The sequence below is a fragment of the Lytechinus variegatus genome, chromosome 4, assembly GCF_018143015.1.
Source record: "Lytechinus variegatus isolate NC3 chromosome 4, Lvar_3.0, whole genome shotgun sequence".
Taxonomy (NCBI): Eukaryota; Metazoa; Echinodermata; class Echinoidea; order Temnopleuroida; family Toxopneustidae; genus Lytechinus; species Lytechinus variegatus.
Window position 1 is genome coordinate 13700790 of NC_054743.1, and position 13508 is coordinate 13714297.

General features: G+C 35.1%; 1 protein-coding gene across 1 annotated transcript in view; it reads right to left on the reverse strand.

Annotated features, from left to right (window-relative positions):
* The window catches only part of LOC121413441 (cation-independent mannose-6-phosphate receptor-like), a 75083-nt gene that overhangs the window by 51598 nt on the left and 9977 nt on the right, over window positions 1-13508 (reverse strand). Inside the window, exons 2-7 of the mRNA XM_041606260.1 lie at window positions 8372-8660; window positions 7194-7428; window positions 6481-6707; window positions 3363-3522; window positions 2398-2566; window positions 809-915 (exon numbers count right to left, since the gene is read on the reverse strand). Coding sequence (XP_041462194.1) covers window positions 809-915; window positions 2398-2566; window positions 3363-3522; window positions 6481-6707; window positions 7194-7428; window positions 8372-8660 — 1187 coding nt within the window. The remainder of the gene's footprint in view (window positions 1-808; window positions 916-2397; window positions 2567-3362; window positions 3523-6480; window positions 6708-7193; window positions 7429-8371; window positions 8661-13508) is intronic.

Consider the following 13508-nt stretch of genomic DNA (forward strand, 5'->3'; position numbering starts at 1 on the left):
CAGAGAAACTGCATTCGAATATCATTTACAAATAAGAAAATAAGTTCATAAATTTGCTACTTACAAAGATGTCCAAAATTTTTCTTACAACCATGGGAGAGAGGTAAAAATTGATTTTGAAAGGCTGCAGCTTTGTTGTGAATCTTCTTTTAATAACAATGCTGTTGTGTTGTGTGGACAATTTGGAACCTTAACCATAGCATAACTATGCAGAAAAATTAAAGTGCATGCATCCTTACTTTCAATGAAAGCTCAAAAATCCAACTGAATTGACTTGGTAAGGAGCAAAATAAATTGCATGAAAAAATACCTTGTCACATATAATGAAATGAATAAGAAAGCGTGTTATGTACATGATGTCATGGTGTAGCTGTACTATTTAACCTCACAATCAGAGGGTCATGAATTCAAATTGTCCTCCAAACAATAATTTTCTTCCATATTAGGTTGCTCTTAACCCAGGTAAGGAAAATCAAAACCTGGCAGGAATTTACTCCTTGAAATGCAGATTGCGTAACAGCCGCTCTGCTAAAGCCAAAGTAATTGTGTTCCATTATTGAAATAAAATAAGCACATGTATAAGCAAGAATTACTACATGTATATCAGTAATATTATTGATAATTGTCACTGGAAGTACTGGGGCCCGTTGCAGAAAGAGTTGCAATCAATCGCAACTCTAAAACTCATGTGCAACTTGATTTTCAACCAATCAACAGCACGCATTTGGGACTTCCGTTTGATTTTTGGCTTGTGTTTAAAAGCAACTCTTTCTAAACAGGCCCCAGGACACCTAAGCTCTGTACTAACCACTTGTTTGATTACACTGGAATGAGATTACTGAGGTCCTCTGGAACTTGTTATGATTGCACACAGCCCCACCTTTGTAGATCAGAGTTAATTCTCCATCAGAATACCTGGGAGTAAAACATATATACAGTAAAATTACACATAAATTGTATATTGCTTGTAAGTTTTCAGTGATTTCTCAATTCATCCTTACATCCCTCAACCAGTACAATTATTGCCATCATAAAAAAATCCAAAAAATCCTTCCATAATTTATTGTTCAAAATAGACATGAAATGAAATACCCCGAAAATTTGCTTTGCCCAATTGATCGTGGGCCCAGCAGCCGCTGTGCAGCGCCAGATCGACGAGGCTCTATCCCTTTAATCGTTCAACGCCAAACAGGGTAGCAGCAACTCCCATCTTTTAACGTCTTTTGGTCTGATGCGGCCGAGGTTTGCAACTGAGCCAACACAGCGGTCATTATCATCATTATTATCAACACTATTTTCATATTTTCAATCAAATGACCTGTTTATCTTTTAATAAGAATATTTATCTATCTATTCTCAGTCCATCCATCTAGGGACCAGAATTTAATAAATGCAGGCTAGTAAGGAAGCCTCAATTCTGTTCCATTTTCGATTGGTGATTTGGGGCCAAAACGGTTCCCATACAATAAATTATATTGAAGTACCGGTAACTGAAAAAAAGCAACAAAAAAAAAAACACCCCAAAGTTGAAAGACAAATATCAGAAAGAGGTCCCTTGCTTTTCGGTCAATATTGAAACAGGCTACCACCTGCAGCAGTACAAACACTGTCTATCAGTAGTAATTTCACCTTGAAAAGAATTGCTATCATAGCATCACCATTCTCTCAAATATACCCTTCATGTTCAGTTCAATTCAATTCATTCATTTCAGATGTTACAATATAAAATGTGAAAGGGTTCAAAAATGGGGAAGCACCTCAAAAAGTTAGTGCTTGTCAAGCAAGGTATACCTTTACAGAGAAAGGAAAAAAAATATCAACATAACATAAATAAGATTATCAGATTAGAATAGACACATGAAATATCTTCATGATGGAAATAATGTAAAGTCAATGAAATAAATGCATACGTTGACATTGAGTCATATACACTGTATTGAGTAAACAAAATATGCATGTCTATTTCAAATATACATATCTATAGGAATAAATTTCAAAATGGAAAAAAAATCATCATTCAAGATGGGCTCATAAGCTTTATGCTTCAAGTCTCAACATCCAAGTAAAGTGTTCTGGAACGTTGTGGCCTAGTGGATTAGTCTCCGGACTTTGAAACAGAGGGTCGTGGGTTCGAATCCCAGCCACGGCGTAATTTTCTTCGGCAAGGAATCTATCCACATTGTGCCGCACTCGACCCAGGTGAGGTGAATAGGTACCCGGTAGGATTCATTCCTTGAACGCTTTAGCGCCTATTAATACGGCGGCTCAGCTACAGCCGGGGTAATAATATGATACCAAGTATCAAAGCGCAGTTGAGTATATGCACATAGTAACTGTGCTGTATAAATGGACATATTATTAATATTATCAAACCAAGTAAATAAAACACTATCCTACCTTAATTCATGACTACTATTCTGCCCTGCTGAGACACCGGACACTGCACTCGGGCCACGGTCTACTTGGCATACTGCCATACCCTCACAAACTTTAAAATCTATCAAATCAGAACATATATTGATGTAGTAGTAATAGCTGTCGGTAGTCATCAGGTAGAATTCCCCATCTGTGACAAGAAACAGTAAAAGAGAAAGTCAATAATAATTATTGTCAAAAAAATTAATTCCCATTAGAGATACCTTCATAGGAAAGCTTGTTTTCAAACTTATGTTGTAGATGTGACAACGAAGGTAATCAAACATACATGTAGACAATTGGTGATTTCAAGTTTGGTGTTGGTGTTGAAAGCACACAATCAGATTGCAGACCGCCCATCCCTAGCAGTCACCTTATGCAAGTTTAATTTTTTTTCCAAATCACATATTTAAACACCAAGTGAGGCTTGTCCTACCAGTCATATTTTTATTTTGGTGCTGTGCTGATGTAAACACTGACCCAACTTCAACACCAAACATTCAACACCGGATTTGGAATCCTCCAATGAAGGATTTCAAGTTTGGTGTTGGCGTTGCTATTACAAGCATGATTTTCATTAATGCCATCCTTAATTAAAATGTTAAACTTGGCCCTACAGGCTACACCAACATCAAAAGCTAAAACCGACCTTAAAATCACCCAAAAGTCTACAGCTTTAAATTCATGTTTAAGGATCTTGGTGTGTTCATTCTGTACTTCTCTGCGCTATTTTTTTGTGATCTACTGATTTCAGAGTCAAATTAGCAAATGAATTGCGCCAATACAGCCAGAGATTTGTGTAACAATTAGTTATCAACAATTAAACTTCATACCAGAATCTGAATGAAACTGGAGTCTACATGTAGAAAATGTGCCTGTGTATAAAAAAAATCCACTATATCAATTCATGCCAATCATATTGGTATTGTAATATTTCTCTGACTGACCTGGTTTTGTGAGAGGTGAAAGGTCAAAGTCGATGCCATGCGTGGGCGAGTTGAAGGCACATGTGTCTGTAGTAAGCATATCAACCTCACAAGCATACTCCGTCTGCCATTGGATCTGGTACTGGCAGTTGGTACTTGACAATTGAATCGGGCCGCGAGTCTGCGAAAGAAAAATGGGGGACAATGGAAACTTTGGATATTGAATTCTTTGCTAACTCCTATAAAAATGGTAGGTGACAAAAACAATACTTATGCACTCTACAATAATGATGATGATGATGATGATGATGGTGATGGTGATGATGATGATGATGATGATGATGATGATGGTGATGATGATGATGGTGATGATGGTGGTGATGATGATGATGATGATGATGATGATGATGGTGATGATGATGATGATGATGATGATGATGATGATGATGATGATGATGATGATGATGATGATGATGATGATGATGATGATGATGATGATGATGATCTAATTTTTCTTGGGTCACTACACAAATCCTTTCCAGTGAATGATGATGATAATGTTGTTGTTGATGATGATGATGATGATGATGATTAAAGTGGCATGATGATGATGATGACAACGGCGATGATGCCATATACTCCATCTGTCTTAAGGTGCAGACTCCCAAAATATACATGTATATAATATAAAACTAACATTTACACATGCATTGTACACTACATGTACATTATTTATTACACTATACACTATGAATAAACTTTGGGCAATTTAAAGATAAATTCCAGTTCTGGTAATGATCTCAAAATGAATTTTTACAGAATCTAATATAATGACCACCCAAGTGTTTGTATGAATAAAAAATATGTGCCAAAGGATTCTGGAAGAAATTGTGTAATTGCTGAAAAATAAGCATAATAAGCGCGGATTTGGTCACTTCCGTCAGGTCTTTATTCCAGCAATAATGATACTGTCCCACGTGTGCCTATCTGTGTTGGCGATCTTCAGTGTGATCATATTTCAGCTTAGATTTTATGATTTTACAAAGTTCAGTTTATGTAACTGTACCAGATCTAGATCCATGATGGTATAGTCATACTTGGTTTTACAGACTTTCTCGTGAAACTAGTTTTTTACTGCAACTAAGTACTATCATTTAGCTTTAATCTCAATCCAAGCAGTGTGAATGATTTTTGTAGACAAAATTAGTTTTATTATTTACAAACCAGAGGCCAATTGCAAATAAAATTTGCCCAAAAAAAACTTTGGCAAATTAACATAAAACAGTGGTACACAAAATTATGCCATTGACACTTAAATATAAAAAAACTTTTTTCCAAAAACCTTCGAAATTTAAAAGTAAACAAATCAGAGAAGTGTATATAAAGCAAAACTATTGATTGAAGTTGGTAGCCTACATGATAAACACATGATTCTTAGTGTATTTCAAAACTAAATTAATTTCCTGAAACTGAATGGTATGTTGAAAAATTTTTAAAGGTATCGTCTTACAATGTTGCTACACATCACACAACAGAAACAATTTCTGTTGTGTTATACTCACTTTAATACAAAATAACACAAATATAGAAGTAAACCAAGACAAATAACCTTTTGAAACCAAGTCTAAACTACAGGATGTGATATAAATAATAATTTATTTATAAAAGATTGTGGCTTCTAGTTACATTAAATGTGTGTACAAAGATCATTATATATATGGATGAAACTTGTATACATATGTTTAAATCTTAGCTCTGTATCAAATTTAACACACTGTAACATGTTATATGGAAGACTATCCAATTAAACACCATGTACAATCATGAAAGTTCATCTGTGTTGGTAAAAGATAATGATTTTGTTGAACAAGCTTCCGAATGTCTACGACCCGATCATCGCCCATTACGTCACAAAGGTCAAATTGGGTCACATCGGAAGGTTGCAGTTAGCAGCCGAAAATTTCAAGGTAACTCTTCGTTATTTTCTGTTTTTTCTGTTGTGAACCAAAGTTCAACAAAATTGTTAAACATCATGTACTTGTTCATGTAATTGCATTCATATTATCACTTTCTTCAACATTTACCATTTATATCCTCAGTTTTGCCCAAGCAGCAATCCCAAAAAGTGTCAGTCCTCAAAAAATTAATGTAAACTTTCAAACAAAATTTAAAGGTCAGGTCCACCCCAGCAAAATATAGAGAGTGGATGATGTCATCAGTCTCCCCATTTGCATACCAACCAGGATGTGCGTATAACTGTTTTGTGAAATTAAGCGAAACTTTAAAATATCATAACTTTCTTATTTTACATCCGATTTAGAGGAAATTTTCGGTGTTATGATTGTGGGATTTTTCTCTTTTTATTCAAATCAATTATTTGTTGGGGTGGACTTGTCATTCAATTAGAAAGACAGCCATTTTAAAACTTTTAACTGTATTAAAACATATCATTTGATAAACCTATCTGTTTCAGGGGATCCAGGATTTTTTTTCGAAAGGGGGGGCACATTCTCGTGAGGAAAAATTTGACAAGCAAAAAAATAAAATAAGGGTTTTAACCAAAACTTAAGGGGATTTCGTCCACAAAAAATTTGTCAAGCAACGAAAAAAGGTTTTCAATTTAAAAGGAAGGGCATTATTACATTACAAATTTTAATTGTGCCCCTCAAATGGGGGGTATGGGCCGGCTGTGCCCCCCCTCCCTCCCCCCCCACCCCGGATCCGCCAATGATCTGTTTCTAATTTCATCTCATACATATAGCTTTGGAAAGTTATTTTAAAGGGTGGTAGGGTTGTTTAAAATTATCAAATTTCCTGACAAACAAGAAGACTAACCGAGCCCTGTTAAACAGAGCTTAGTGCTTGATCGTAGGGCCAAATTTTATTATTGATTACATAATTATATGCAATAAAAAATATTAAACAATCATATGATTAATCGCTAAACTTTGTGTTACAGGCCCCAAGTTCAATTATGATTGACTATGGTCATAGTGGGTACAAACTCATTACAGGAGTCTAGGACTGTCATTCCCTAACAGTGAATCTTACTTAGCACCTAAGAACATCTTCAAGTCATGCCTAACTTTACAAACACCTTTATTAAACCCACCAGTCCAAATTCTGTTTAATCACTTACCGCAGCAAACCTTCCTTGATCCCTCGGGCACATGAAGACTATGGTCATAGTGGGTACAAACCCATTACAGGAGTCTAGGACTGTCCTCCCCTCATAGTGAAGCTTGAGTTCATCATCAGATAGCCTCTCCAGCTTGAGGTGAGGCTTTCCCATGCTCACGGAGAGACCCTTCTTGACCAGACAGCCTGCTGAACCGGCCGGGCAACCTTTAGTTGGACCAGTGGCATCTGATAACAAAGAGAAGAGTGTGATGTTATTTTATTGAGACCAAGGCCATACAACTTCAAAGCCTTCAGAAGGCATTCACAAAGGATGAATTTATCCCATGAGGCATCAATATCAGTGTCTTTTTGTTGATAAAAATATGAAATGGAATCGACTGATTTTATCTTTGACATTTATGTTTTGTTTGCCATGTGAAATTGCCAAAATGAGCACTGCAGATATTATGCAATAAAGTAAAATACAAATCAGAAAGAAAAGCATAGCAAAGCAAAAAAAAATTTTTTGTATTTATATGAATAGCAAAGCAAAATTGTTATCTAGGTACTCATTTTCTTGTAGAATAATCTAGCATATAATTTCTAATTACACATGCAATCATTTAGATGGTTATTTTGTTGATTTCTATCCTAATTCATTTTGTAACCATCACGACAACTGGAATTTAGGGATGATTCAGAGAGATGATTATACTGCAAACCATACAATACCTGCAGTGATATCCCTGCACACATTGATATAGAGATCATCAGCATCAGGAGACTCTACTAGGTATCCTCCCTTTAGTTTGATCAGGGGTGAAAGGTCACGTTTCTTTCCTTTAGAATCATAGAGAGAGCACGGCACCTCATTGAGCGCGGGTCCGTTCACACTGCTGCATGCAACCGTGCTGTACCATTCAAAGAAGTATGTGCACCCGGACTTCTCCAAGAAATTTGGTGAACCCTGCCAATGCAATAAACAATTTTCCATAGTTAATTACATGTACATGTATGCTGGTCAATCTGAGGTGGTGCTATAGCTTGGCACCAGCTCTGGGTAAGGGGAAAAGTTCTAAACAATCATTGCAGTCTGAACTGAATGGGACGATATTGTTGTTTTAAAGACTAATCCATTCAAGCAAGAATTCAAGCAAGAAATTGGGAAAATCATACTTTTGAATTGTCTTTCCATAGTTCACATTTGATCCTTAAGAGTTTGAAATTCACATTTTAGAAAAATTTAGTATGAATAGTGAAATATAGGCTATTAGATCTTTTTTCCAACATAGATTTCTAATTCATTTTTCATTGGTGCACCAGGTTTCAATTGGAATGCCATCAAGACAAGGTTTCCAAAAATATCTGATGGCCTACCATGAAAATGAAACCATGTATTTATCTCATGATTATAGGATGTTATAGAGCATGTAGTTAAAGATCACTTCTTGAAGGGTTACTAATGAAAATTACTACTTCATAGGCTTGTGTGAGAAGTTACTGGAAGCTGAAGTGTTTTGCCATAATTTGTCAAATTTTTGAAATATTTAACTATTACATTTTCAGATAAACTTCTCCAGTCATTAATGATTCTTCTCCTGAGATACTTGTATTTCATGTAGATTTGCTGACCAGTTCATTTTAAAGCACAATTAACTTTTTAAGGTCTGAACAAATTTGGACCTAAATAGTATTAAATGGCAAGTTCAATCCAACACATGGTAGCAGTAAAAAGCTTTATTATATGCAGCTGTTTGTATTCTTATATCACTTTTGATATTTGAATTTTGATGCAACTTTTTTAACCTTTTCAGGACCTTGATGTAAATCAGTGTTTTTATACTGATCTTGTGTTTTCCTGAATAAATATATTTCAAAAAATAAATAAAATCAAGAAATGATAAACCTACCAATGTGGTGCCACACTTGAAGTCAATAGTGGTCTGGTACTTCTCTGTCTCGTTGCAATCGCTTCCCCTGTAGTCAAGACGGAATCCTCCTGTGTTTTCATTGGTTGTAAGCTGAAGGGTGTCATTGTGGCTTCCGATGTTTGTGAAAGTGTCCCCTTGTTTCAGGCAGGATGAGACAGTGGAATCACATACTGTAGAACCAGGATTTGAAGGACCAACATTCTCACATAGATTCAAGAAGAAAGTGCTTCCTGTACCGTCTACTGCCGTTTTAGTTGTCCATGTGCCCCTGAAGATGTTTATAAAAAAGAAGAGTTTGTTAGGACCAGCAAACACAAATAATATCAATTATTCAGAGACTATGCTTCATATTTACTACTAGTTCATAGGCTTGTATAAACCATATTAAAAGCTAAAATATTTTCGACTAAATGTCGAAAAGATTTTTGATCGTTTGCTAGATACGATTTTACATCTTTTATCTCTCTTTCTCTACATAAATTATAATTCTTTTTTTGGTACTGTAAATGATTTATTTTATAACAAGACTGTATATTATCAGTTATTGTTATACTACCGTTAAACACTTACTATCTGATTATTTCTGTACATTGAGTGTGAAAACAAATGTAAACTGGAGCCATATTGACTGTGACAGCAAATATACAAGTAAACTGAAGGTTGAAAAAAATGTACATGTATATATTTTTCTCTTAGCTTGTGGAAATGATTCAAACATCACAAGTTATATGTACAACAGAATATAGGTTTACAAAGATATTCTCTCTTCTTTAAATCATCATACAAAAAAACAATCTGTAGTACCATTGATAATTTTTTTCATAAATGCAGTAGTATAGGTGTGATCCATATTATGAACATTCTGCTACCTACAAAAATGACATTATTGCATACACTGTGACTGTGATCATTTGAATTATGTTTAATTCACCATATAAGGTGAATTGAATATCAAATACTGCCTCATACACATGTGCATGTACATGTACATTTAGGTATTCCCATAGAATCACTTTTGCGCAAGTAATCCTGTCGCTACATATTTACCGTTAGGGTGCTGTCACTGCCTTGACCAAGTGGCGTATGGCGCCTGACTACGTGTAGACGTACAGTTGAGACCGAAAGTTTACCCACAACCATGGAATTCAGTGAAATTTGTTCGCTTGCCAAACATAGTAAAATTTACTTTATCTTCAGAAATATAAGTTCTACCGTGACGAATTTGGTATCAAATGATAGAGTGTACATGTATCAAGCTCTTTCACATGACTGGGATGCCGTTGGGATTAAAGTATTTTAAGGTGGAATTTTCTTCGAAGACAAAAAAGGAATATTTGTGCCAAATGTATTCTATTGTTCGTTATTATATTTTCAAACATTGTTTCAGAGAAATATATAAATGTCAAATCTATGATTTACATGTATATTACATTTTCTATCATGATATGTCACCACTGAACAAAAAAGATTTATCTGAAATGTTTGCGGTTAGAAGAAAATAGCACAAAATGTGCAATGTTGTCGTCAAGTTTTTATTTTTAATTTTTCTAAAATATGAAGATTCTTTGGGGAAAAAATAACACCTATATAGTTTTCAACTCCTGATGACAAAGCAATGTGATGAAGGGGCATGACATACTCATTTGTTTGACATCAAATTCGTCATGATAGCACAAATATTTTATAACATACAATAAATTTTAGGATATTTCGCAAGTGTCAACTTTTCTTTGAATTACCTGGGTGTATGAATATTTTGGCCTCAACTGTATGAGAGTCTGGGGTTTGATCCCAAACCACGGCAAGTATGTCTGTTGGCAAGACATTTACATCCTACATTCAAATGAATGGAAAAGCCATACATGCATTCTTAATAACTATATGTACACTTAATAGAAAAAAATACATAAAAATTCTTGTCATGAAGTTTGGAATTTCAAACTTTACAGAATGAAGGATTATAAGTTGTGGCAATTCTCAACTTAATCCATAAGTCCAATAATCCTTTAATAATGGTAAGGGTTATCTGTAGGAGAAAATATACAAGTACATGTAGGTCTCCTTAACTCAATACATAAATTGAACCTACATGTACATGGTTTAGCCCGTACATGTACAATACCCATTTTATTTATTGCATTGCCAATTACCAGAAAGTGATCTATGGGCTTTGACAATTTTTGTTTCAGGAAGAACAATGTGCAAGTACTGCACTAGAAGTTCTATCATTTGTTCAGCACATTTGTTTCTCTTTCTATTCATACTCCATGTGAAACTGCTTTACATTCAGGAAAAAAACTAACAGCAAAAGCAAATCTCTTTCACAAAGAGCTACGTGTATTCTTATCCATCTTATCATCTGATAGTAAGATCTATAAAGTAAGACTCCAGTCCTCCACACATTACTCTCTTTTGACATTATATCATGGACAAAGCTGAATTTACAACTAAGTAAAATCCTCTTTGTCCCTGTACATGTAGAGTGGCTTACTGGCTTAGTCAGAAAAGCCGAGAATTAAACTGATTTTTTTTGGATATTAAGAAGGCAGGAAATCCTCAGATGTCCTGGAGATTATTGGTTTACAGATTACGTACATGTACATACACGATACAGTGTTTTTACACAGCTCTTACTGAAATGTATTTATCACACAATTTACGTGTATAATAAATTATTATATAAGGTATAAAGAATATATGAGTATTCCAGTTGGTATGGGAATATTTGGGAAAATATAATGTAAACTAGAATTAACTTGATGATTATGAAGTGGAGCGTTGTGGCCCAGTGGATTAGTCTTCGGACTTTGAAACAGAGGGTCATGGGTTCGAATCCCAGCCATGGCATAATTTCCTTGAGCAAGAAACTGATCCACAATGTGCTGCACTCAACCCAGGTGAGGTAAATGGGTACCGGTAGGAAGTAATTCCTTAAAAAGCTGTGTGCGCAATGAACGCCTAGCTTAGCCGGGTAAAATAGGAGTGCCTTGAGCACCTACATGTAACAAGGTGGATATGTGCACAATATAAATACTCTATATCATATATATCTTTGCATCATATGTATACTTTTAATAATTGATAGTTTAAACTTACAAATTGTCAGAGTTGGGACATATTTATGTCTGTTTCTGATGTACAGTGTATTTGCGATTTGTGTCCCCAATGTGATATAATAAGTACTTTTTCCAATGCGCTATTCTGTTCAATTATGTTACATGTATCAGAAGTCTGGCAAAATGACAATAAAAATGAATTAAATTAAATCAAATTTAAAAAGGTTTCAATTCATTATATAAAAAAAATATGACATTTATGCAGATGACTATTCTCCAAGATGAATGAAAAATTGTGCGCCATACGCTTTATTTTGGACAATGAGCTACATTAAGCACTAGAATGGTCACTAATTTACTTTTTTTGTAATGCTGTGAGTACTTCCAGGAAGTTCAAGTAAGAATCAATAAGGTAATTTCCCAATTCCTAAGATTACATTACCGATTTAAGATAAAATCACTTAAATCCTGATTGAAATTTATTAATTTTTTGTTTTTTTCACAGCTTTGTTAATAATCAATTTTCATTCTATTATTCTTACAAAACCTTTGTTCCTTATAAATTGGAGTTATGTCTGATTGTACAGTATAGTAAAAGACAAGAGTCATTATCTTCTTTTTTGTGTTATGTCAATGCATGTTAAATGGATAAACAGCGTCATCACTTAAAAAAAACAAAGCAACTCTTTCAATACAATTTCCTGCATTACTTTCATTACTTGCATCGCTGTAATCATTGTCATTATCGGCAATGCATTTTTCGTTTACTTTCAAAACAAATGATAACTGTAATAATTTATTCATAACAAGAGAAAGGTCAAAATCCCTGACACCTCAACATGGTGATAGAAAAAGAGAAACAACCAGCAATTTATTTCCTCTTTTTTTCTTTGCTATAAATACTATAACAAACTTTACCTGGAGAACATTTCATGAAACTAGGACACAGTTCTCACTACCTTCCTAAACCTAGACACCGTTCTCACTACCTTCCTAAAACTAGTTTAACGTGCAATGAGAACAGTTTTAGCGATCTTCCAACTGGTTCAGAAAACCACCCCACGATGTAGTTTTCAAGATCGCTCTGCCTCGTTAAACTGGTTTTAGCGTGAGGACACAACCGTTCTTTGGGAAGTGATCTTCGCACACGACAGGTGTAGAATGCCTTCATGTATGCTGCAGTTTTGAATTTCCTGCGAAACATGTCCCCCCACTGAGAGCATTTCCAGATCGCTTTATGTGAAGTGATTTTGAAAACCACTATCATGTCATCAAATGGGAATGCTAGCAAAGCGATCTTCCAAACTGGTTTCCTGAACCCGTTTCCAGTAAACTAGTTTTAGAAAGTGTAAAGAGAACAGTGTCAAATACACAGTCCATGATTTTCATACAAGTCTGCCTTTAGATTCTTCTCCTCCACAATTTAACTGAATGCAACCTACATACATGTAAGCCCTATTGCTTCAAACCTGTGGACACAATTCATCCTGCAGATCTATCACTTTTTACTGAAAACACTATGGCTCGTATTCTGAACTTTATAGTGAACTCAGAGTAAAATTAAACCCTGGTTTAATGCTGTGGTTTAAACTTTAACTATGAATAGCCAATTGAGGGATACAATTCCCTAACAATACACATCCAATTTATTAAACTCATATATGGCACTCAAATTGTTCATAATTGTCTGAGAATGATAAATCAAGGCTCGACATTAGCGGTGGCCCGGGCCACCAAAATTCATCTTGGGCAACCATTATTGAAAAATGTTAAGTTTTGGTGGCCCGAATCGGGCAACCAATAATTTTCAAAGTAGCGCAATTTTTCTCCCGATTTTGCATGTATTTATCAACTTTCTACAGTTCAAATTGCAAGCCAATTCGTCATGCGCCTTTTTTGTTAATCTACACACAAATACACACACACAAAGATTGCATAGTCATGACAGTATGTAGGCCTACCGCTAGCATACAGTAACTATTATTCAGCCGGCCGTGCCGGCTGTCTGGCTGAGCTTTGCGTGCATGAAACCACTGCAGCTAGCTGTGCGCGAGCAGACT